Genomic DNA, 24,845 nt, shown 5'->3' with positions numbered 1-24,845 from the left:
GGGCTCCTTGATGTCTAGGGCAGTCACTCTCACCTCACCTCTGGAATTCAGCTCCTTTGTCCATGTTTAGACCAAGGCTGTAATGAGGTCGGGAGCAGAGTGGTCTTGGCAGAACCCAAACTGGGCATCAGTGAGCAGGTTATTGGTGAGTAAGTGTCGCTTGATAGCACTGTCGATGACACCTTCCATTGTATACACAGAAAACAAGTATGTCAATCAATCATGGGTAGTATTTGTTGAAACCAATTGCTGACAAGCCACCGACTCAGTTATGGTTCCAGGTTAAAAAGGGCTTTTATAAAGCTAGACTCCCCACCGCCACCACCAAGTGGAAAGAGACACAGCTCCACCTCACCTTTCGCTTCCTGGTGCCACCTGGTATCTTCTTGACTGCTCGCTAACAATCTTCCCGACAAGCTTGAGTATATGACTTTCATTATGAGGTTAGTCTAGGATAGACATTTAATTTCTAACGGTTATGCATTTTGGAAATTCAGAAGGTGTTGTACTGTTCAGGGAATTCTAATTTGTGCATAAGCATATTGTTTAAATACTAATGAAAATTTTCTAATGTGTTAATAAATTATTGTTTTCTTTATAAAGCCCTGGTTTGTGCCTGTCATTTCTTTAGAAGAAAAAGCCCATTAAGTTAAAAAATTAAATTAAATCATGGAGATAAAAAGGCAATACCCCAAAGTGCAAAATTACTTGGCAGCTTTTTTGTACTAAACTGCACACATTTGCTGGTTCTCAACAACCTCAAGTTCTTTAGATTTGGAGAAGTGGAAGGTGTTCCTATGGGGGCTGGCTGGGTACCTGGCCTACATAAACTCCACCGATATGGATTTCCCAATAGTGTGGTTTAAAGATGCTTCAGTGTGGTAAATCCTTCAGTTTCCCTATTTTAACAGATTCTAGAAAGTATCCTACTTACTCCCCATCACAAAAAAGAGATTTACAATCAATCAATCAAACACAATAGAAAGTTTTATTTAAACAATCTGAGTAATGTAGGAAGTTATTTTTCCCCCCAAACAAATAAATTCTTCAGTGTTCATATTCCTTACAGCATTTACGCAGAATACTAAACAAAAGTGTTACTCAAAAAAAGCAGCAAAATGTAACCAGTACATAAATATACTGTATATTGGCAGCACAACATGCAATTCAAGGAAAATGCACACGCATTCAATAATGTAAACTTACAACACTACTCTTCATGCCAAGAACTATTTTAAGTAAACCAAGAGTCACGGCAAAGTAGGAATGCATCAAAACGTGGTCATGATTTAATAGAAACAAAGAACAAATCATACATTTCAAAATCTTCCTGCACTTACTTGTTAGTTGCATAACGTTTTTAAAATTGGAAATGCATTTAAAAGTTTTGGTACAGTCTTCATTTTTTTTTCTCCACAAGTGATAACTTAGTGTTAAACTCTTGTTATCTACAAATACTACTACTCTTGACTCTGTACCAAATCAAAAATAAATTAAATATTTAATCAAGTCTTGAAGTGCTGTGCCAACAGCAAAAGGTAGTCAAAATTATGGTCCTGTAACCAAAATGTAACTGTTGGCAACTTGCACATCGACCTCCATAGTCAGACATATGGAAGCAGTTTATTTGCCACTATACAATTGTAACCATTACTCTGTTTCCTTTTCACAAGGTTTGTGAAGTCACTATCTGTAGTGTCCATAACAAAGTGTTGCTTTGTTTCACACAACACTCAAGTTCATCTTGCTTGACACACGTCAGTATTTCTATAGCAGCTTTTGAAATTTCAAATCCTATACTTCAAGGCTCCATTCCAACACTACTCGCTAATAGCTGTAATGTAGCCCATTTCCGTGTAGTGCTTCTATCAAGTGCAATCATCATAATCTTCTAATCTTGCTGACAAGACATGGTTGTCTGCGCTCTTCCACATTGCTTTAAATGCTTGCTTCTAATGTGGTCATTAGCAAAGAAGTGCTAAAAAGTTGAGCTACTTCATGAAATACCATTTCAATGCAGAATCCAGTGTTCACCATATCCAGCGTACGTTAGTCATAAAGGTTTGTCAATTACTGTAACACCTAAAAGAGAGAAAAGGTTGAATATTTATAGTCCTGTGTGTGGGAGCAGAACAGAAGGTTGTTTCCGATAGAAATGTGAAATAAACCATAAGCAGAATTATCTTGCACTAACAAGGGACAAGAAAAAAAGCAAAGGAGGGTAGCCTGGTTGCTCTAGCAACACTCCATCCTAGGGAAAGGAAACAGCTGGAAAATCCAACTCATCCTGCAAGCAAGGAAAATGTATTAAATACACACCAATAGGGTTGGTACTGACATTTCATGAAATACATGGCCAAGTCATCCTGCAATGGCAGCTCATGGGGGACTGTGTGACAGCAGCGATGCTTTAATTGGGAAATTAAAGAGGAAAATTGTACAGTGCAGAAGTGAGAAAACTGAAAATTGCAAATAAAATCCAAATGAAGGGTAAATTCCTCTCAAACATTTGAAAAACTTTCCTTCCAACAGATGTTAAATATACTGGTCTATAATTCCAGGTGTGCCTCAACCTTTTAAAATTAAAAATTATTGAATTTCCCATGACATTGCTTGTAATTAGGAGGAGGACATGGTATACATCATTACAGATGTTGCCTTTTGATTTCAATGAACTGGAGATGTGAAAGCATTATCAAATCATTGCTATTTTTTGAAATACTAAATTTAATAAACTTACAAAAATGTCAGTTAAAGCTTCACTAATTTCTATCCCCATCCCCTTTAAGACTGGTAGGTGCAGACTGTCTGGACCAGGTATTTATTGGGTATAGTTATAAAAAGGTTAGATGTCCTTAAAATACACTTAACCAAACTGTCTAGCTGATTCCCTTTCATTACTGGAAACCCAATAACCACCACAAGCAACTTTCCTTCCTTGAGTAGAGACAGATGTGCAGGAACTATTTAATAATGGTTATTTCCTCATCCCTATATTCCAGCTTCCTACTTTTTTTCCTCCAAATTACTTCTGCTCATCTTTATAAATGTACCTAATCCTTCCACCTACTGACGTTTCTCCTCAGTGCTATTCTTTACAATCCTGTTTTACCACAGTGACCTCTAATGCTCTTTGATGGATTTGTATTTGGCCAGAATGAATTCTAATTGTAGTCTCCTGCAGCATCATTGCCCAATACGATTGGACTAAAGGTTTATTTCTGTAAAATATGTAAGTGGGAGATGATTCCACTGCACTGTTAACACTGATCCATAATCTTAGGCCTCCACCAATGTAAAAATGCTGGTGTGTAGCAGGTATGGCATAAAATATTCAGCAGATTGTTGCTGGTTGATAGTCTGGCAATTGTAGGCCAGAATGACCTCATTCTCATCCAAAATTGTACATTAGCATCAGCTATTTTCATGAGTGAAACAAGATTAGCATATCCATAGGAATTAGCTGTGAAATAAATCCATTCTCCTCAACCAATCTAATCAAAAAGCTTCAATACTCATCAGGAAAACTGATGCACGTCTTCTGGTCTGGAAGGAAATGGTAGATTTGGAAATTTGCACTCAACTTGCAACAGCTGAGATCAAAGCATCTCCAAGTAGAAGAGCTGTGAAAGATCCAGATCATGCCACTTATGGAAACTCTTATAACACCAAAAGGTGAATTTACAGGTTGTTCCAGAGGTGAGCAGGCACAAGTCTTGCCAGATGCTTAGGACTGCACCTAAAATGGAACAAATCTTAAGCACAGTTGATAAGCCACCAACTGCAAATGTAAAAAAGGAACAGGGGATGATCCCATCGCTTCTTCTCTACTCATGGTCGTGTCTAGAGTTACTTTTTCAGATCGAATACGGACCACTAGTTTGGAGAATGGGGAGAGAAACCAAGAGGAAAATCTAGGTTGTAGCCTGTGGGGTTTTAGAAACATTAGAAATTTGGGTCTCCACGGGTGTGTACGCGCTGGGTACTCACCCGTAGGCCCAACGAAAGTGCCGGTTTTGTGCATGCACGGGAAACCGGAACTTCCGTTCCCTTAAAGGAAGGGGTTCAGAGGTCAAACGCGTACACCGGAGAAACAGCATGTGCGCCTGGAACTTACGTTTTTTTCCCCCCAGGTTTCTCCGGGAGGGTAAGTCTCCAGCAGTTACACTTCTAAAAAGCAGGCGCAAGGCCTGCTTTAAGTGGTGAATTAAGTAAAATTAAAACATTTTTTCCACAGGTTTATTATTTTTAAATACTTTAAAGAAAGGCAAGTTTATTTTTAGCCCCGTTAGAAAATGTAATTAATTTCTTCAAAAATTTAAATTGTTTAAAAGTTATTTTATGTAATTTATAGCTATTTTAAAAATGTGATGGTTTTAGTTATGTTTTGGGGCTTATAGTATTTATAGTTTTGACAGCTCTTCCTGTCAATTTTATGAATGGGCATTTCCCTGCTAGCATTGGCTCTCCATGGCCCACGTGATCCCAGGGGACGCTTCGAACTAACTGCGCCCCTGGGATACGCAAGCACTGTGCGCCAGCAGTTAGAGGAGGCCCAGGATCGGAATCCCACGCGGGCCCACAGCTCAACGGCCAGCACGCTAGGTAAGTGCAGGTCGGAGGCTTGCACCCGCGGGAAGCCTCCGACCCGAATTTCTGGGCCATGATCAATAATTCTTAAGTTATTGAATTTTCCACCTCTGCCCCAATTTATTTCCTCTTTACTGATCAAGTACAATCCATCTGGTTATGAAAATCAAAGTGCGTTAGTAAGACAGTTTTTAAAGAAACAAAATGTAGAATGAGGTAAATAAAATATTACAGAAGGTAAATAATTAACCCAGTTCTCATAGAATGGTTACAGCACAGAAAGAGGCCATTAGGCCCGTCGAGCCCGTGCTGGCTCTCTGCAACAGCACTTCAGCTAGTCCCACTCCCCCGCCCTTTCCCCGTAGCCCTGCAAATTTTTTTCCGTCAGGTACTTATCCAATTCCCTTTTGAAAGCCACGATTGAATCTGCCTTCACCACCCTTTCAAGCAGTGAATTCCAGAGCCTAACCACTCGCTGCACAAAAAAAGTTTTTCCTCATGTCGCCTTTGGTTCTTCTGCCAATCACCTTAAATCTGTGTCCTCTGGTTCTCGACCCTTCCACCAATGGGAACAGTTTCTCTCTACTCTGTCTAGACCCCTCATGATTTTGAACACCTCTAGCAAATCTCCTCTCAACCTTCTCTGCACTAAGGAAAACAACCCCAGCTTCTCCAGTCTATCCATGTAACTGAAGTTCCTCATTCCTGGAACCATTCTTCTAAATCTTTTCTGCACCCTCTCTAAGGCCTTCACATCCTTCCTAAAGTGTGGTGCCCAGAATACTCCAGTTGAGGTCGGACTAGTGTTTTATAAAGGTTCATCATAACTTCCTTGCTTTTGTACTCTATGCCTATATTTATGAAGCCCAGGATCCCGTAAGCTTTTTTAACCGCTTTCTCAACCTGCCTTGCCACCTTCAACAATTTGTGCACATATACCCCCAGGTCTCTCTGTTCATGCACCCCCTTTAGAATTGTACCCTTTAGTTTATATTGCCTCTCTTCATTCTTCCTACCAAAATGTATCACTTCGCACTTCTCTGCATTAAATTTCATCTGCCACGTGTCCGCCCATTCCACCAGCCTGTTTATGTCCTCTTGAAGCCCATCACTATCCTCCTCACTCTTCACTATACTTCCAAGTTTTGTCTCATCTGCAAATTTTGAAATTGTGCCCTGTACACCCAAGTCCAAGTCATTAATATACATCAAGAAGAGCAGTGGTCCTAGTACCGACCCCTGGGGAACACCACTGTATACCTTCATCTAGTCCGAAAAACAACTGTTCACCACTACTCTCGGTTTCCTGTCATTTAGCCAATTTCGTATCCATGCTGCCACTGTCCCTTTTATTCCATGGGCTTCAACTTTGTTGGCAAGCCCATTATGTGGCACTTTATCAAACGTCTTTTGGAAGTCCATGTACATCACATCAACCACATTGCCCTAATCAACCCCTTCAGTTACCTCATCAAAAATCTCAATCAAGTTAGTTAAACATCAAAATAACAACAGAAAACACTGGAAATACTCAGCAGGCCAGGCAGCATCCGTGGAGAGAGAAACAGAGTTAACGTTTCAGGTCTGGGACCCTTCATCAGAACTGGAAAAAGCTGGAGATGTAACAGATATTAAGCAGGTGCAGAGACGGGGGCGGGGGCGGAGGGGAGGAAGGAATTGAAGGAACATTTGCCTTTAACAAATCCGTGCTGGCTTTCCTTAATTAATCCACATTTGTCCAAGTGACTGTTAATTTTGTCCCGGATTATTGTTTCTAAAAGCTTCCCCACTACTGAGGTTAAACTGACTGGCCTGTAGTTGCTGGGTTTATCCTTACACCCTTTTCTGAACATGGGTGTAAACATTTGCAATTCCCCAGTCTTTTGGCACCACCCCCCTATCTAAGGAGAATTGGAAAATTATGGCCAGTACCTGCATAATTTCCACCTTTACTTCCCTTAGCATCCTAGGATGCATCCCATCCGGTCCTGGTGACTTATCTATTAAGTACAGCCAGCCTTTCTAGTACTGGAAAAAGTACCTCCTCTATCAATTTTTATCTCATCTAGTATCTCAACTACCTCCCCTTTCACTATGACTTTGGCAGCATCATCTTCCTTGGTAAAGACAGATGCAAAGTATTAATTTAGTACCTCAGCCATGCCCTCTGCCTCCATGTTTAGGTCTCCTTTTTGTCCCTTAATTGCCCCCCCCCCCCCCCATACTATTTATTTGCCTGTAGAAGACTTTGGGATTCCCTTTTATGTTAGCTGCCAATCTATTCTCATACTCTCTCTTTGACCTTCTTATTTCCTTTTTCACTTCCCCTCTGAACTTTCTATATTCAGCCTGGTTCTCACTTGTATTCGCAACCCGACATCTGTCATATGCCCCCTTTTTCTGCTTCATTTTGCTCTCCATCTCTTTCGTCATCCAGGGAGCTCTGACTTTGGGTGCCCTACTTTTCCCCCTCGTGGGAATGTACCTCGACTGTACCCGAACCATCTCCTCTTTAAAGGCAGCCCATTGTTCTGATGAAAGATTATCAACCTGAAACATTAACTCTGTTTATCTCCCCACAGATGCTGCCTGACCTGTTGAGTATTTCCAGCATTTTCTGCTTTTAATTTATATTAAATAATTATTTTATTGTTTAAGGTGGGCATTTGTGGAAAATGGCAAAAACTAGAATCTCTGCAGGGTTACTGTCCCTGACTACGAGTAAAGTAGTGATACAGGTCTTTACCCTTCGATATTGTAAAAGGCGTGATGCTGTACATTGCTAGTTTAAAAGAAAAAGCTGATTTTTCCCTCAAAATTTTAAATATGCCTCCACACTCTGGGGCATGGAGCAAGTACAATGCAGTTCTGCTGTGCTTACTTCTGAATCGAACCTCAAGCCACATTGAGGAACTGAAGAAGCTACAACCTCTCCCAAAAAGGCCAAAATCAAACTAAAATCAGAGTAAATAATCATGCCCAAGTTGTCAGACAGCCAGCTGCAAAGGTCACTACAGTGTTTCACCCGCCCTTACTTCTGCAGTAGGTGTAGGATGATGAATGTACCAATCATACAATACCCCTCAATTTGCAGAAACATCTGCTGGAAATTAGGGGTACCTAAAATGTATATGGTTATGCGAATAATACTGTGTTTAAATGATTGTATTAGAGCTTGAGACAAGTAAGGGGTTAATGTATAAGTTGTGTTCTACTGGAACTCCTTAAGTTTTGTTTTCCTGGAAAATGAGTATGAGTTAAGAGATTCTAGCCTTGGGAGGACAGGGCCAGATGAGATATGGGGAAAACAGTCCTCAACATGCTTAAGGCCATGATTGGCTAGGTACAGAAACCATGTGTAATGGCTAAAAGGACCCTTGACAGGTGGAAGATAACAGGAGGGTTTTAAGGGGGAACCTCTATAGGTTAAATGGTCTTGTCCATATTCTACCCACCCCTAAAAAGAGTATAAAAGAAAGATCTGAAAAGCCCCCAGCGCAGTCGGTGGAGTGAGAGCTCCTGAAAGTGGATCTATGCTGACTTTGGTCTAACACTCTTGGGTAGTTCAGGAAGAGGAGCTGTTCGTGCACGCCAATCGTCTGTCCGATCGGGGCCAGTACTGCTACTTGTCACGGTCATATGTTTTTGCTGTATAACTAGTGTGTTATATTCCATCTTAAACTCCAATTAAACACAATATACCCACCATATTGGTTTACACTCGATCCTGATTATTTGAAAGACCAGAGATAAGTTAATCTCTACACATCTAAATGAACTAAGCCACAATGTTTATGTATAATATACATTTTAAAATCTGGTGATAATGCCCTCATTTGTATGTACCCAAAATGTTAGAGCTCCAATAGCAAAGATGCAAGTTCACATTTCTCAACTTCAGCTGCTTAGAATTATCAGGATCTTTAATCAACCAGAAAAACAAGAAACAAAATATGAAATGAGAAATTATTGGTAAAAGTAATTCTTTTGGTCTTAAACGTTGTAGATTTGAAAGATGCAATGCCCCATCAAACCTGCAGAGGGAGAGCTTAGACACAAATACAGCAGGTAAGATATGCCAGGTCAATTCTTAGAAAGAACTGTCCAAGTTGGCCTGTAGAACAACACGAACGAGCTGCTGAGAATATATGGCTATATAAATATAGAGAAGAAAAGTCCGCAAATAAGACTTTTACCTGCATAACTTCTTCCTGTGCTCATACACTGTGGTAGAAGTATCCATTTATCTAATGTTGGGTTGTAATATTCCACAGATGCAAGGTTACAGGAGCCATCATCGCCACCAGCTACATACAGCAGACCATTTACAGCACAGACACCTGCCGGGAGGGGGGGGAAAGTCAGTTCATTCCTGCACCTTGTACACAAAAAAACCCAGATTTTTCCTTCGCCAATCCTACCTGCATTCCTTCTGCACATATTCATGTCTGCAACCTGCTTCCAGGTATTTGCAGAGGAGTCATACATTTCCACGCTCTTCCTCACCAGTGGGCCATCATGACCCCCAACTGCATAGAGCAAACCATTGAGAACTCCCACACCTGTAGCAAAACAAACAAGATCCAATTAACTTTGATTGCTTAAAAATATGGTCTCCTATTTCCAAACTATGGAGATTTCAAAATTGTGACAACCACAGCTGATTGAGAAAGTATACCCAGCATAATCCTCTTCTGCAGTCCTGCATCAGTCTTTCTTGACACTTGCATGGCTTGTATTGGGCCAGGACAGGGGCGGGGGGAAATGATGAGAAGCAAGAACATTGTTAAGACTGCTTCTGCCACCATTACATTTTAAGCTAATTTTAATCATATTTAAAAAAGACATAAATGCATTTGGTCATAGTAATAAATGTGGCTTCGCCTTTGCTGAATAACATTTGTAACCATTACACAGATGGAGCTGTACTATATTACAGGAAAAAAGTTAAAATGAGAGCTGCTCTTTAGAGGGCACAAGCAATAAATAACTGCACTGCAAATAATCTTTTATTTGGAGTACTGCGATGCACATGAAGGAAGATTTTGCATTTATGTAGCATCTTTCATGATCTCAGAACATCCCAAAGTGCTTCACAACCAATGAATTACTTTAAGTGTATTCACTGTTTAATCTAGGGAATTGTGGCAGCCAATTTGCAGACAGCAAGGTCCCACAAACAGCAATGAGATAAATGACCAAATAATATGTCAAGTGATGTTGGTTGAGGAATTAATATTGGCCGATAAATGACCAAATAATATGTCAAGTGATGTTGGTTGAGGAATTAATATTGGCCAGAACACCGGGAGAACTCTCCAGCTCTTCTTCAAATAGTGCCATGGGATCATTTACATCCACCCGAGAGGGTAGACACGGCCTCGGTTTAACGTCTCATCTGAAATACGGCACCTCAGTGTAGCACTCCCTCAGCACTGCACTGAAATATCAACTGCATTCAAAGATAAATAAATCTCAGAAAAAAGATGTACAATTTCTCTTTTAGGAACATACAATGGTTACCATTTAAAAATGAAGATAAAGACATTTCCTGTGTAACATTTGCAGCAAAAATGTAACCGTGTTTATAAAGAGTTTGTTTACAATTTCACTAAAAATAGCACAAAGAAAATCTTTCCTCATGATTATTATTCGCAGATAATTCAGAAATTAATGAATGTTAAGATACTTTTATAATTTATTTGCTACAGACGTTAAATATCAATAATGGGACATATTGCTGCCTTTCATAGAATGATACAGTGCAGGAGGCCGCCATTCGGCCCATCATGCCTGCTCTTTGAAAGAGCTATCCAATTAGTCCCCCCTCCCCTGCTCTTTCCCCATAGCCCTGTAAATTTTTCCCCTTCAAGTATTCAAAGCTAAGTGTAGTCTGTATTTTCCAACCTGCTCCACTGCGACGCGTGCTCATTTCAGCAATGTAGGTCCATTCATTTTTGGCCGAGTTGTAGGCCTCTACAGAGCTAAGACATTGTCGTGATGCTCCATCATAGCCACCAACGGCATACAGCACACCTAGCAAAAACATACAAAAGATTTGTTTAAATGACTACATGTATATTAACAAGATCTTTTGCATAGATCTGAAGGACGGATCTGCACTAAACACCATAATTGGGAAAACAAGGTTCACAGGTTTTCTTTCTGGATGGGAATGAGGATTATCTTCCAAGATATTGAATATTCATAGATCACATTTAATATTAATTCTGACAAACTTGCTATTTTGCAGAAAGTAAGAGATAAAACACCCTTTGTGAAAGCTCTATATTTGACAATAGCAAAATACTGTGGATGCCAGAAATCTGAAATAACAACAGAAAATGCTGGAAACACTCAGCAGGTCAGGCAGCATCGAGGAGAAAGAAACTGTCAACGTTTCGTAAGCGTGACCCCGAGCTTCCGGTCGCCTGTCACTTTAATTCTCCGCTCCACTCCCACTCTGATCTCCTCGGCCTCTTACACTGTTCAAACGAAGCTCAATGTAAGCTCGAGGAACAGCACCTCATCTTTTTGATTAGGCACTTTACAGCCTTCTAGACTCAACATCGAGTTCAGCAATTTCAGATCATAACCTCGGTCCCTATATTTTTTCCCCCCCCCCTTGTTTTCTCACATGGTAGCTGTTGATGATTCTGCCAGTGCCATTCACACCTCATCCAGAGTCATCTTTTGTCTCTTAACTTGTCCTATTACCTCTTTTTGCCTTGCACCATCATCCCTTTTGTCAGTCAATCTCTCCTGCCTTCCAGCCCATCACAGACCTTCCCTTTGTTCTTTCCTCCCCTCCTCCCTGCCCCTGCTTAAAAATCTCTATTCTCTAACTTTTTCCAGTTCTGACGAAGGGTCCTCGACCCAAAACGTTGACTCGGTTTCTTTCTCCTCGATGCTGCCTGACCTGCGGAGTGTTTCCAGCATTTTCTGTTATTCTATATTTGACATTTGCCCCAATTGCTTAGCTTATTCAGGCAGTGAGTACCAGAGCCAGACAGACCAGGAAGAGTACAGGCTCGATCCCAGTCTGTGCCGAGTTCGCTGATCTCAGCCAATGTGGTGATGGGGCGCTATGGCTGACTTCAGCACTTCTCCGTTAAGGAGTAAAGACTGTTCAGGGTGCCCACTCCGATTGCTACCCAGTTACCCTTGCTGGAGGCCCTCACATGTGGAGGTCAGGATCAGGTTCAGCAGAAATCCCCTGCTAACAATATCAAGGTTCACGCATAAAGAATGGCGACTTAATGAGATAAGGTGTCCAATGAATGTAGAACTGTACCGCGGCAAGGAATAAAAGCTCTACATCGGAATAAAGTTGATTGCAGCATAAGTCTTCCCCATAATAAATTTGAATTAAAATATTTTTGACTTCATAGATTATGGACAAACAGTATATTATCCTTTGCCCATTAGGAGCGGAGGTAGAGGGAAAAAAAGGAAGAGAATAAAAAAAATTTTAAAACACAAAGCAGCATTGACAAACAGTTCAAGAACTTATGAGACTGTTAATTGGGTGGCTGTAAAGGTATCTCCTGTTTTTCAGAATGCATCCTAAAACCTAAGAGTGTTACTAATAGTCCTTGTAACCCATTTCAGCAGCAACAGGAAATGGAATACAAAATACCTGCTTATAGTATAGAACACAGACACAAAACAAAAGTCCTATTATAATGACAAATTCCAACGTTGCAGATCATTAACCATGCAAGTGAATTAAACATTCCCATGACACAGAAATTACTAACCACTTGTAGTTTAGCCTTGGGGTGAACAATTAAGTTGCAGTGGGATCTGCAAAGTTTAACGTTTAAAAGAAATACAAAGTATAGCTACCTGGTACCAGTGTTTAGTATGTTTTTATAACCAATGAGATTATTAATTATAGTTGTCTGGCTGCCAGTTATAAAAACATACTTTTTATAACTGGCAGCCAGACAACTATAATTAATAATCTCATTGGTTATAAAAACATGGCAACATCAATTCACTGACCTCTGTTAATCATTATCCTCCACTAATTTAAAGTGGTGAAACATGAAAGGACATGTAGGACAGTTTTTCAATTTATTGCACAGGACAGTTGGTTCAGCAGAACTCACCTCCTACAACACCCACACCAACACTACTCCTTCTGGTGTTCATTGGGGCTACATGAAACCACTCATTCGCTTTGACATTGTACACCTCTACAGATGATAAACCTGTAAAAGACAGCAACAGCTATACATGCTTACAGCTTAAAAATACATTGGTTGAATATGATTATATCTGTTGTTGATTGACACGCTGTTATAGAAATTCATACAACGAATACAAATCTGCATCTGAACTGGCAGCCTAGTGGTTACGGTACTGGACTAGCAACCCAGAGGTTCGGAGTTCATAATCCCTGCACGGCAAGTTGTGAAGTTCAATTCAATAAGTCTTGGTATTTTTGGGCTAGCAGCAAAAAATAATGAAAACTTCTGGATTGTCAAAAAAACCCAACTAGGTCACGAATGTGATATTTCATATCATTTTAATGCTCAACTTACCCTTTACCTCATTTCTCTTTTTTCTTAATTTTATTTCCCTTTTCGTCCTCGCTTCTTTTGAAGGTATCAACATACATTGGGTTACAGTTCTAGGGGCACAGCAGCCCTCCAGTACTTCACCTAGTGGCTATTCTTCATGTGTAAGCCTAGAAAGTGAGTATCAGCAGGCTATTTGAGGGTATCAGAGTGAAGCCCAATCTTGTCTATCGGACATTCACATTCATGCACGTTCTAGGAGAAACTCAGACCAACTCCCCCTTTCCCAGCCCAGAGGCACAGAGGCCATCTGAGAAAAGTTAATTCAGCACAATCCAGGGACCTTTCTGGTTTGTGTGGCTCAGTTTTAGGCTGGAAGAAAATTTACCATCCGAGCAACATTCACCTTAAGGTGCAGGGCTGTGCATCAATTGGGAGGTCCCATGCAAGCCGCTCACAAGCTGCTGCCGCGGGAAGAGATACTGCACATGTGCAACAAATTTAAAGGGACCGCACAAAAAAATTAGAGGAAACATTGCATCATCGGAGTCTGTTTTTATTCTCTCTTTAGTTACCTTTATCTTTTCCTGTTTATAATGTGCATATTTTTTCCATTTCACACTGTTGCTTACTTTCTACCTAATTTCGGTTTCTCTGACTTGCTTCCTAGTCTCTCTCTCTCATTTTGTGCCATCACCATTACTTTTCTTTTAAACCACCCCCTACCCCAAGATCTATTCTTTTCCAGCTCTTTCCTCAATAGGTCTACAGTGGGTATATCAATAGATGCTGTCATACAGCTGGTACTACTGTGATATCACAACACTCCCCATTACTAATCATCACACTATTTTAGTAAGTTATCATTTTAAATTTATTGGAAATTACTAAAATACCCAACATTCAATATCAGAAACTATTCTGAACAATTTATACACAGATAAGCAAAGAAACAACTTGCAAAACGTAGGCAAGTTATTTAGAATTCTTAACTGATAGAGACAAGTGGACAGTCAGCTTGTTAACGAGCCTTTTAATACCTCACTAAGGATGCATTTTAAATATAGCAACATAAAAGTGAATTATTTAGATTGACAATGAATAGTACCACCAATACATAGTGCGAGTACTCTATTTACATCGAATATATTTGATTTTGTTTTTTTGAAAATCTTCACAAAAATTTGGGAGTGCTGTGTGTTGATCTAAATGTTTCACAATTAGGATCAGAGTTTGCAATTAAATCTTCTGGACAGAAATGAGCACAGGAACCATGATCTTTAATTAAAAAAACACTCAGGATCTTTACTAATAAGCTTTCAAACTACAAATAATGTTGAGAATGCATTTATCCTAGCCCAATAATGCATTGCATGACAACAAGGAAGACCAGCATTCAAAACTTGGGCATACCTGTACTTCCGTCAAATCCTCCCACTGCATATAGCAATCCGTTCAGTACTGCAGCTCCCAGAGTGCTCCGCCTGTCCTGCATGTTAGCATTGCTCAACCACTGGTCTTTCACTGGATCATATGAATCAACCGTTCTCACTCTTAATGAGCCATTAAAACCTCCAACAGCATAAACCAACCCACCCATATACATCACACCTGCAAGGACAAGGAAGGATGAAAATGTAATTCAACTCTTCGATGATAAATACACTGCAAAATCTGCACTTCTTTGTAGATCAACAGGCTCTTCACAGTCTTATATGAAGGGCTGTATCAAAACATTACACTCTGTACAGTTTCATTTAATTATTTTCTTAATCGTCCTTTGTACAAACATTACTGGCACAGAACAAAAAAACCTTGTTATGGTGCGGAACATGTGGTGTAGGTGGACTGGGAAGGACAACCAACTTCGACATCATTTCATGTCATTCTGTAACCTTTTGTTTACAAAATACAAAGTTACAGAGACAAGTGTTGGCTTCCTATTTCATTAGTCTATCACATTAAGTGTATTTGTGGTATAAATAACCATTTTGCATTGTAGATAAAAAAGCCTCAGAAGTATTGGAAATCTGACTAACTTGAGCCGAAAAATCAAGAACAGCGTGCATTAAAAGGAATACTCCAGGATAGATCTCCCTTTCTAAGCATATTCCCACGCCTATTTCTTTCAAAGGTCTAGCCTGGAAACATAATGGGCCAGAATTTGCTGGCAAAATAATGGCGAGTTAAATGCACAATTATTAATGTTTAAATCGTCCAACAATTTGCGGTGAGGAAGAGATACCCCAGGAGTTGTGAATCACCACAAATTGCTGGGCGATTTGCACTGCTCCACCATTAGCCTCGTGAAAACAGCTGCTTACTAAATAAACTCACCTGGAAAGTTAGGGCTGGTACTTAACAGCACAAGTACCTCTTTCATGACGAGATTTATGTTCCTGCAATGCCACTCAACCGCTCTGGCCCAGAAAGGGAAAAATTGACACTGTGCAGTCTCATTAAAATTTAATTTTTTTCTGACTTTTCCTTTCGGTCTCTTTCTTTCTCTCATAATCCAATCTTTGTTTCTCTTTCTGTACCTGATTTGACTCTAATTCACCCCATTTCCTTCTCCATCATTCCTCAGTTTCTTTCTCAATCTTTAGATCTCTTTGGTTAAGGAGATAGACTGTTGGTCCAGTCATTCACCGAGGTCCCAAATACCCCGTTGACCGTTAACAGCTCACACATCTAGTGCAAAACTATTTTTGAGCTGACTCGTGATGGAAAAAGTCTAACAGGGTACTCTCGAGCAAGATCTGGGCCCGTGTTTGTTCACTTAGCGCTACTTTTCAACAATGCTTCCCCCCACACCCAAACTTACTGCATCATAAGCAGGAACCACTCCATCACATGGCAAGATTTGCCACCACAGAATTAAAAAAAAAATTAGATATATTCAGTATTTTTCCCATATATTCTCCAGGAGAAGGTCATCGAAGGGTCTTATCCTGGAGCATTCATTTAATGTGAAGACATCATCCACATGTGAACACAATTCTGGGGGGCTTGTTTCTTCTAACCAAAGTCAAGAAATTACATAGCGCCTTTCACAACTTCAGGTTGTCCTAAAAGCACTTTAAAGCCAATTAAGTATTTTTGAAGTGTAGCCACCGTTGTAATGCATGAAACACGGCAGCTAATTTTGTGCACTGCAAGGTCCCACAAACAGCAATAAGATGATGACCAGATAATCTGTTTTAATGATGTTAGTTGAGGAAGAAATATTGGCCAGGAAGCCCCTGCTCTTCTTTGAAATAATGCCATGGGATCTTTTACATGCATCTGAGGGGGCAGACGGGGACTCAGTTTAGCATTTCATCCAAAAGACGGCACAGCCGACAATGCAGCACTCCCTCAGTACTGCACTGGAGTGTCAACCTAGATTTTGTTCTCAAGTTTCTGGAGTGGGACTTGAACCCACAACCTTCTGGCTCAGAAGGTGCCATCACTAAGCCATGACTGACAACTTCAGGGCTATTTAATGCAGACACATGTAAATTATTTTTCCTCTTTGAAGTTACATCAATTTTGAAATCAAGTCAATATATTTATACACAGCCTCTCTGATGGAGGCATGATCAGGCTATGGCCCATAAATCTATGGCAATATCTTGCTATTCCAAAATTAAATTATGAATTGGTAAAACTAAATGGAAACAATGAAGCCATGTAAGCAGCACATTTACCTAGCTAAATGTAGTCATTTTAACATAGTAAAATGAGAGAATGAATGCAGCACATCCATGATTTATTGCTGGGTGAACAAGGCTTATAACGAAAACACAACTATGCTATATGACTGAAGCTTCCATTATTATGTTAATAATTTTAATTTGGTTTTAGCTATATGACCCCAATCAGAAAACTATTAGGAAAACTTTAGGGGTTTTGTGAGCTTTTTGTGCTTATCAGCATCAAGCACTCCCAGGACAGTTATACCATGAGTCCAATGCAGAGTTAAGCTCCCTCTATAATGTGCCTTAAGACTTGGCTCCGAGTACCATTCTCAGCTCCAAATAATGAGGTTGTGGGTTTGAGCTCCACTCAAGAACTTGAGCACATAATCTAGGCTGATATTTCAGTTCAGTACTGAGGGAGTGTTGCATTATTAGAGGTGCCCTCCTTCTAATGTTTTATGAGATGTTTAACTGAAACTCCGTCTTGTTCTGGTAGTTCAGTTGGATTTTAAAGACTATTCAAAGAGGGACAGACCTCCTGGTATCCTGAGCAACATTCGTCCCTCAATTACCACCATCAAAAGTCAATTAACTGGTCATTCATCGCTTTCCGTTTGCAGGGAGCTTGCTATGTGCAAAACAGCTTCCATATACCACAATAACTGCCTGTATGTGAAGCACTTTGGAATGTTTGAAAAACAGTGATACGGCATCATATAAATACAAATTCTTCCTTTCTAGAGTAGTACTGTGGCAGTTATTTGCAAGTCTTGGTACATAAAAATCTTGCTTCAAAGCATTCTTAGCCTAAAAACCAAAGATAATTCAGTTTCTCAGAATACAACAACAACTTGCATTTATAAAGCGCCTTTAACATCGTAAAAACATCCCAAGTTGCTTCACAGGAGCATTATCGGACAAAATTTGACACCGAGCCACAAAGATATTGGGACAGGTGGCCAAAAGCTTGGTCAGCGAGATGGATTTTCAGGGGCATCATTAGAAACATTTTATATCTGAAGGCAAGATCATTCAAAGCCAAGTATCAATCAACGCTTGTCTACCTGCTCTGCACCTCCGAGAGGGAAGTTCAGCAACTTGGTACCAACGTTCCTCTGCAAAATCATAACACTCCACACTACGGATAGCTTTTGGCGCCTGGCCACCAACCACTACCAGCACCTGAAATTTGAAGTGGTGTTCAGTTAAAGTTCTGCATTATCTCTTAAGCTGTAGAAGAAATTATTAGCTTCATTATATTACTTTTGTAAGGAAAAAAAACTAAGATCCAATACACCCATACTGTGAAAATGTGCTCTTCCCTCAGCTAAACTCATGCAGTTATTCAAAAAGCAAAGGAGGGAAAAAGAGAAAAAAAATTCTCTGTCAATTGTTAGAATGAGGAAAACACAATATGTTACATTATTTTGATATGTAGTCTAAATGGTTATTAATGAAACTTGCCTTAATATCCTGCCCTGATTTTGTCACAAAAATTTATATGGCTTTCTGTAATAGAAGATGCAAGCAGTTATATCATCAATTTAGCCAATCAGGCAATCTACAGTATTATGATTTGATTCACTCCTAGATAGTTCCTGTGTATGAAACTCAAAGAGGATGATATTTGGCTGACACACTTACAGCTGGAGTAAATTAAAAGGGAGTTGGAAGCAAGGATGTTACGAAATCTGATCAGAGTAGTGTGGATGTGGCAATAACTGATGTGTTTGATTGCACAACTATAACGATATACGGAGAATCTCATACCTTCGGAAGACTGACTGGAGTTCTTAATCTTGTTCTGGTTGTTTTCATCAATGCACGTTGATCAGCAGGAAGCAAATGATACTTCATAGCTTCAATGAGGTAATCTTTGCATGCATTACTATTTTTGACCAGTGCCTCCTCTTCTACTCTCTGTTAAATAAAATCAATAGCAGTGAATGCCGTAAGTAAGTGTTTAATCAAATTTAGCACATTACTTTCAAAAGTTTTTTCTCCTTTATCAGATAAAGATAATTGTCAATAAACCAGATCATATCTGATAAAACCAACATTATAATTTTGGCCATTATAGTTGTTAAATCTGCCAGCTGTTTAACGCTTATATAAATCCAAATTATTTTTTTTTTCTCTAACTTTACGGTTATTTTCTAGGCGATGTCTGAAATTGTGACTTACCAGTTACTGAGTTACAGTTACAGTAAGTTAAACCAAACAGGTATAATACTGGTCTATGAATGATGCTTGCATCCCCCACTACAATCCCTGCAGTATTAACCAGTCAGCTCTATTACCCCACCTCAAATTTCCAAGTTACAAAGTCTCTACCTTTCTAGCTTCCATCGCATATACCATTCCCCATTTAAAGCCAGGACTGTGGTCCTGTTGCTCAGACTCCAACAAGGTGCACTGACTTTCTATTAGAAAGTGCACAAGTGCAGCAGAGGCTGACTTGCTTATTTGATTTTAGTTTTCCCAGAGAACATATTTCCTCTCTCTGTCACAGCTCATAAATACGCTGATGTCCTGCACTACCATGGCTGAGCCAGCTCCATTTGGAAGTTGGTAGATGTGGGAGAAAGGATAAAATGGTTCATCTCCACAAGTCCAAGATAAAGCAAAAGATTTTTTTTTAAAAGGCTCATACTTTTTAAAAAAAAATCTGTGGCCATAATTTTCTGTTACTTTTAAAAACTATATCTACAATGATTTGACCCTTCCAGGCCATGATTTAACTTCAGTACGGTAATGTTACCTGCACCAAGTATTCACGTGTAAGAAGAGGTAACCGCACGTGTTCCATCAGTCGTGCCATGTGCTCCTGCCGGGGTTCCTTATCGTGCTTTACCCAGGAGATGGCTGCTTCAAAAACCTGATTGAATTAATGAGGAGTTTCTATGACTGTACAGCCTTTTGTCCAATTGTTTTATATACCATGCAATGCACATCTCTGTAACCCATTACAGATTATCTCAGGTCAGTGGGTTTCAAACTTTCCTGTGGGGGAACCCTTTGGGGAAAAACTAACACTCGGGAACACAAACCCCCATCCTAACTCTAAAAGTAAGTACCCAACTGAAGACAATGCCATTGCTGTAGAAAACATTTATTAGCATAAATCACAAATAACAACAGAAATAAAGGCCTTGATTTTAATAAGCACTTTGTGTCTTCACCCCCTCCCCCCTATCCAGATAGATGGGGGGGGGGGGGGTCGTGGGAAGGGTTAAAATATCAGGATAGGGCAACCCGATCCCATTCCCGCCCGTTTAAATTTTAAAGTGTAGAAATCAGGCCATGGGCGAGGCGCCCACAGACGGGGCCTAATTAACATACCAAAGTCACAGCAGAGGACATTATTGGTGCCGTGACTTAAATTTAATAGTAAGCTAATGGGGGAGGCCTGACCCCATGGGATTCCTGGCAGCTGATCCAAAGTGAGAGCAACCGGCTCCCCAAGCGAAGTGGCTTTTATAGCTCTCCTGGTGGGCCAGGCTCCCCTCAGGCATCTCAAGAAAGCTTTCGGCCTCCCTCAGTCCCGATCTCCAGCCTACCCCCTCAACACCCCCCCACCCCCGATCGCCGACCTCCCCCTTCCCCACAGCCCTCCCGATTGCCTCCCAGAGCTGATGCTCCCTTCCCAGTGCTGGGGACCATCTTCAAGGATCCCTGGCTGCAGCCTCCTGTAGCTAGTGTTCCCTCCCATCCGCCAGCCAGGCTGTCCGTTTGACCGGCTGCCGGGCGGGAGACCGCCTTACAATATGGTAATGAGGCCCTGCTGTTAAGATTGCAGGGCCTCCACGTCACCAGCCTTGTCGGGTTCTTAAGATTTTAGCAGGAGGCTGAAATCAGCTGAAGTCAAGAGTACAGAAAAAAAATACAGAATACAGCAACCTCGAGACACTGCTCAGCCCTGGATGGACACAAATCAAATGACCTTCTGGGATTAACCTGCAGGCTCCAGTTTGAAAATGTGTCAGAAACCCACAGTGAAAACAAACACCCATCTCTGAGCACACAACACTGCCTATAGACACCAGAACAGTCCAGAAACAATAAAATAATCTCCAAATCCACCAAAAATGAATATTGAATGAAAGATAGAGAGCATGCGCACGAGAGACAGAGTGCAAGGAACACAGATGGAGTGCGATAGAGATAGCAATATATATCTTCAGAAAATTAGATCGCTGCAATTTACTGACTGGGTCAGATTTAAGTTCTCATCAGAACTCATCAATTAAGTTGCAGCTTTGTAAACTCACACTCATATCATTCTTTTTATTGAAATAACTAACATGCAATGGTGAGTTTTTTTCAATTAAAAAAAGTCTCAACACATTCAATGGCTCATTGGGTAAACAGTTATTCACAGCTGATTGCATTGTTATTTTGCAGTGTTACAGAATTTGTTGATACTAAGCCAAGTGGCAAGTTCAGAAAAAGCAATAGCAATCAAACGATTTTAGACCAACTAGGCAATGGCTAATAAACAGCAGCCATATTTTAAAGTAGGTAAAGTAAGGTAACACATGGGAAAAGAAAACCTGGAACTTGCACATGTGATTGTAGGTCTCAGGAACATTTGATTAAAGTCAAAACAGATCACTGGTGAGGTCATGGATGGGATGTTGTGCAGTTTTTGGCACCCTACATTCATGTGTTCAAAAAGTCCAGGGAAGAGAAAAAGAACTTACATTTATATGATCTAAGTGCACAGAATTGGAGGCAATGTGCAACAGTGATTGATAATTGGTTGTGAGGTAGGAGAGAATAAGGATAAAGGGAATGTTCCCTGATTGGCAGGATCTGGTGAGTGTCATTTCCAGGGATCTGTACTGGGGCCTCTGCTTTTCACTATATATGTATTAATGACTTGGATAAAGGAATCACACAACACCAGGTTATAGTCCAACAGTTTTATTTGAAATCGCAAGCTTTCGGAGCGCTGCTCCTTCGTCAGGTGAAGTGGAGAGATGCATAAAGACACAGATTATATAGTCAGAGAATAATGCCAGATGATTACAGGTAATCTTTCTAACAGTTAGAAAGATTACTTGTAATCATCTGGTATTATTCTCTGACTATATAATCTGTGTCTATAGGCATCTCTCCACTTCACCTGACGAAGGAGCAGCGCTCCGAAAGCTTGCGATTTCAAATAAAACTGTTGGACTATAACCTGGTGTTGTGTGACTTCTTACATTTGTCCACCCCAGTCCAACACCGTGGATAAAGGAATAAAGAGTTGTATATCCAAGTTTGCAGATGATATTAAATTAGGAGGCATAGCAAGTTGTATAGACGGGAGCAAGAAGTTACAAAGAGACATAGACAGACTAAGTGAGTAGGGAAAACCATGGTACAGAAAACTCTGATATCCGGCACTGACGGGACCGAGCTGGTGCCGTACCATCAAAAGTGCCGGACATACTAGCGTTAATGTTGAGAGATACGGAACTGAAAAGCTCCGTGTGAATCAACAAACCCTGTTCAAAACAGTCGGCTGCAGCTGCAAGCGTCTCTAGCTGAAGCTGTTGCTATAGCTACAGACCTTGCAGTGCCTGACTGGGGAAAAAAAAGCAACGAGAACTAAAAAAACTTATAGAAAACGGCTCCTGATTTTTGCCATTAGATCGAGTATTCCGGACATATAACCTCCGGATAAACCAAAGTCTCCTGTAGATACTCCACTTTTTCTTAATGATGAGAGATTAGGAGCTGTGGAGGAACAAAGTGATTTAGGTGTCCATGTACACAATTAACTAAAAGCTTGTGCACAGGTAGAAAAAAGTAATCAAACAGGCTAATGGAATCTTGGCCTTTATCGCAAGGGAGCTGGAATACAAAAGTGAGGAAGTGATGCTTCAGTTGTACTGAGCCTTGGGTCAGACCCCATCTTGAGTACTGTGTTCAGTTTTGGACGCTGCACCTCAGGAAGGATATACAGGGTATAGCACAGATTCACCAGAATTATACCAGGGCATAAAGGATTAAATTAGGAGAACAGTTTGCATAAACTTGGTTTGTATTCTTCCGTTTAGAAGGTTGAGGGGTGATATAATCAAAGTATTTCAAATGATAAAGGGATTCAATAGTATAGATAGAGAGAAACTATTTCCTCTGGCAGGAGTTCCAGAACAAGGGGCATAATCTTAAAATTAGAGCTAGGCCAGTTAGGAGTCAAATCAGGAAGAATCTTTTCACACAAACAGTAGTAGAAATTTGGAACGCTTTGCCCCAAAAGGCTGTGGATGCTGGATCAATTGAAATTTTCAAGACTGAGATCAATAGGTTGTTAACTAAGCATATCAAGAAATATAGAGAAACGGTGAGTAAATGAAGGAGGTACACAGATCAGCCATGATCTAGTTGAATAACAGAACAGGCTCGAAGGGCTGAATGGTCTACTCCCATTCCTATATAAGAACTTGCATTTATATAGTCCCTTTAATATAGAATAATGTCCCAAGGTGCTTCACAGAGACACAAGAAAATAAAAATGGACACTTGGCCAAAGATGAAGAGGAGATTAGGAGTGCTGACCAAAAGATAAGTCAAAGAATTGGGTTTTTGAGGAGGAGAGGGAGGTGAAGGCACAGAGGAGTTTAGGGGGAGAATTCAAGAGTCTGGGTCCTAGGCAGCAAAAAGCATGGGAGGGAGGGCTGCACAAGAAGCCAGAGTCAGAGAGAGGAACAGTGTGTTTGGGGGTAGGGGAAGAGAAGGAGTTTATATTGCTAAAGGATGTTAGAGATGGGGGGGGCATGGAAGGTTGAGGCCATGGAGGGATTTTATACACAAAGGATGAGAATTTTAAGTTTGAGGCATTGAGGGACCTGAAACTAATGTAGGTCAGCAAGGACAAGGGTGATGGGCACACATGACTTGATGCGTGGCAAGATACAGGCAGCTGAAGTTTACGGCTAGTGGAGGATGGGAATAGCTGATTCTGGGGGTGATAAAGGCATAACAAAGGTTCCAGTGACAGATGAGCTGAGGTAGAAGAGGCAGATGGATGCTATCAAGATGGAAGTAGGCCGTCTTTATGATGGAGAGGATATGGGTTTGAAAGCTCAGCTTGGGGTTGAATAAGACGCTCCGGTTGATAACAGGTTGGTTCAACCCGAGACAGTGGCTGGGAAAGGGAATGGAGTCAGTGGTGAGTGTACAAAATTTATGCAGGGGTTCAAAGATGATGGCTTCAGTCATTCCAATATTTAGATGGAGGACATTACAGCATGTAGATACGAAAGAGAAGGCCAAGGATGGATCCTTGGAGGACTTCAGATGATGGCGAAGGGATGGGACACTGCTAAAGATAATCTTGTCTATAATCGGATAGTTAAAAGTGGAACCAAGCGAGAGGAGTCCCACCAAGCTAGACAACAGAGGAGAGGCATTGCAGGATAATGGTGTGGTCAATTATGTCAAAGGCTGCAGATTAATAATGCACCACAGCAAATGTAATTTATGACTTTGATTATGGTCCTTTCCATGTTGTGTGAGGGGCAGAAGCCTGATTACAATTGTTCAAATCATGAGTTATGAAAGAGTTGAACGTGAATCTGAAAGGTGATAACTCATTCAAGGCCCCCAAGAGGAAAGAGAGGTTGATTATGGGTGGTAGTTTCCAAGGACAGAGATGTCAAGGGTGGTTTTATTTCGAGAAGGGGTGTGATGGCAATGATTTTGAAGGGAGTGGTGGGGTAGGGGAAATGGATGCTGCTTGAGGAGCTATTTACAATGTCAGCTAACATGGAGGCCAGGAAGGAAGTTGTGTGGTCAGCTGTTTATCGGGAATGATGTTGAGGAAGGAGGTGAGTCTTAGTAATGAGATGAGCTTGGAGAGAGCATGTGGTGAGAGGGGAGAGAAACTGGGTTCAGCTGGGTGTGCAAGAAGGGGGGTCAGCTGAACAAATGATTTCTGTCCAGTGACAAAAGTTCTTTCACATCTACAGGATAAAAATGGACACTTGGCCAAAGATGAAGAGGAGATTAGGAGTGATGACCAAAAGATAAGTCAAAGAATTGGGTTTTTAAGGAG

The 24,845-nt window shown here is 40.6% G+C and overlaps 1 protein-coding gene across 2 annotated transcripts in view; it reads right to left on the bottom strand.

Annotated features, from left to right (window-relative positions):
- Positions 1–969: 969 nt before the first annotated feature.
- The window catches only part of klhl2 (kelch-like family member 2), a 116,544-nt gene continuing 92,668 nt past the window's right edge, over positions 970–24,845 (bottom strand). The window contains exons 7-15 of one of the 2 annotated variants that reach the window (XM_085961977.1): positions 19,557–19,673; positions 18,566–18,715; positions 17,860–17,977; positions 14,529–14,726; positions 12,705–12,806; positions 10,498–10,626; positions 9,012–9,152; positions 8,787–8,930; positions 970–2,082 (exon numbers count right to left, since the gene is read on the bottom strand). In XM_085961977.1, coding sequence (XP_085818103.1) covers positions 2,054–2,082; positions 8,787–8,930; positions 9,012–9,152; positions 10,498–10,626; positions 12,705–12,806; positions 14,529–14,726; positions 17,860–17,977; positions 18,566–18,715; positions 19,557–19,673 — 1,128 coding nt within the window. In that variant the 3' untranslated portion in view covers positions 970–2,053. The remainder of the gene's footprint in view (positions 2,083–8,786; positions 8,931–9,011; positions 9,153–10,497; positions 10,627–12,704; positions 12,807–14,528; positions 14,727–17,859; positions 17,978–18,565; positions 18,716–19,556; positions 19,674–24,845) is intronic. The other variant, XM_085961982.1, reaches the window with a different exon arrangement.

This window comes from Somniosus microcephalus, chromosome 2 (genome assembly GCF_052327205.1).
Source record: "Somniosus microcephalus isolate GS21.2 chromosome 2, FLI_Smic_1.0, whole genome shotgun sequence".
In the NCBI taxonomy this organism is placed as follows: Eukaryota; Metazoa; Chordata; class Chondrichthyes; order Squaliformes; family Somniosidae; genus Somniosus; species Somniosus microcephalus.
This window is presented reverse-complemented; position numbering and strand designations above follow the sequence as displayed.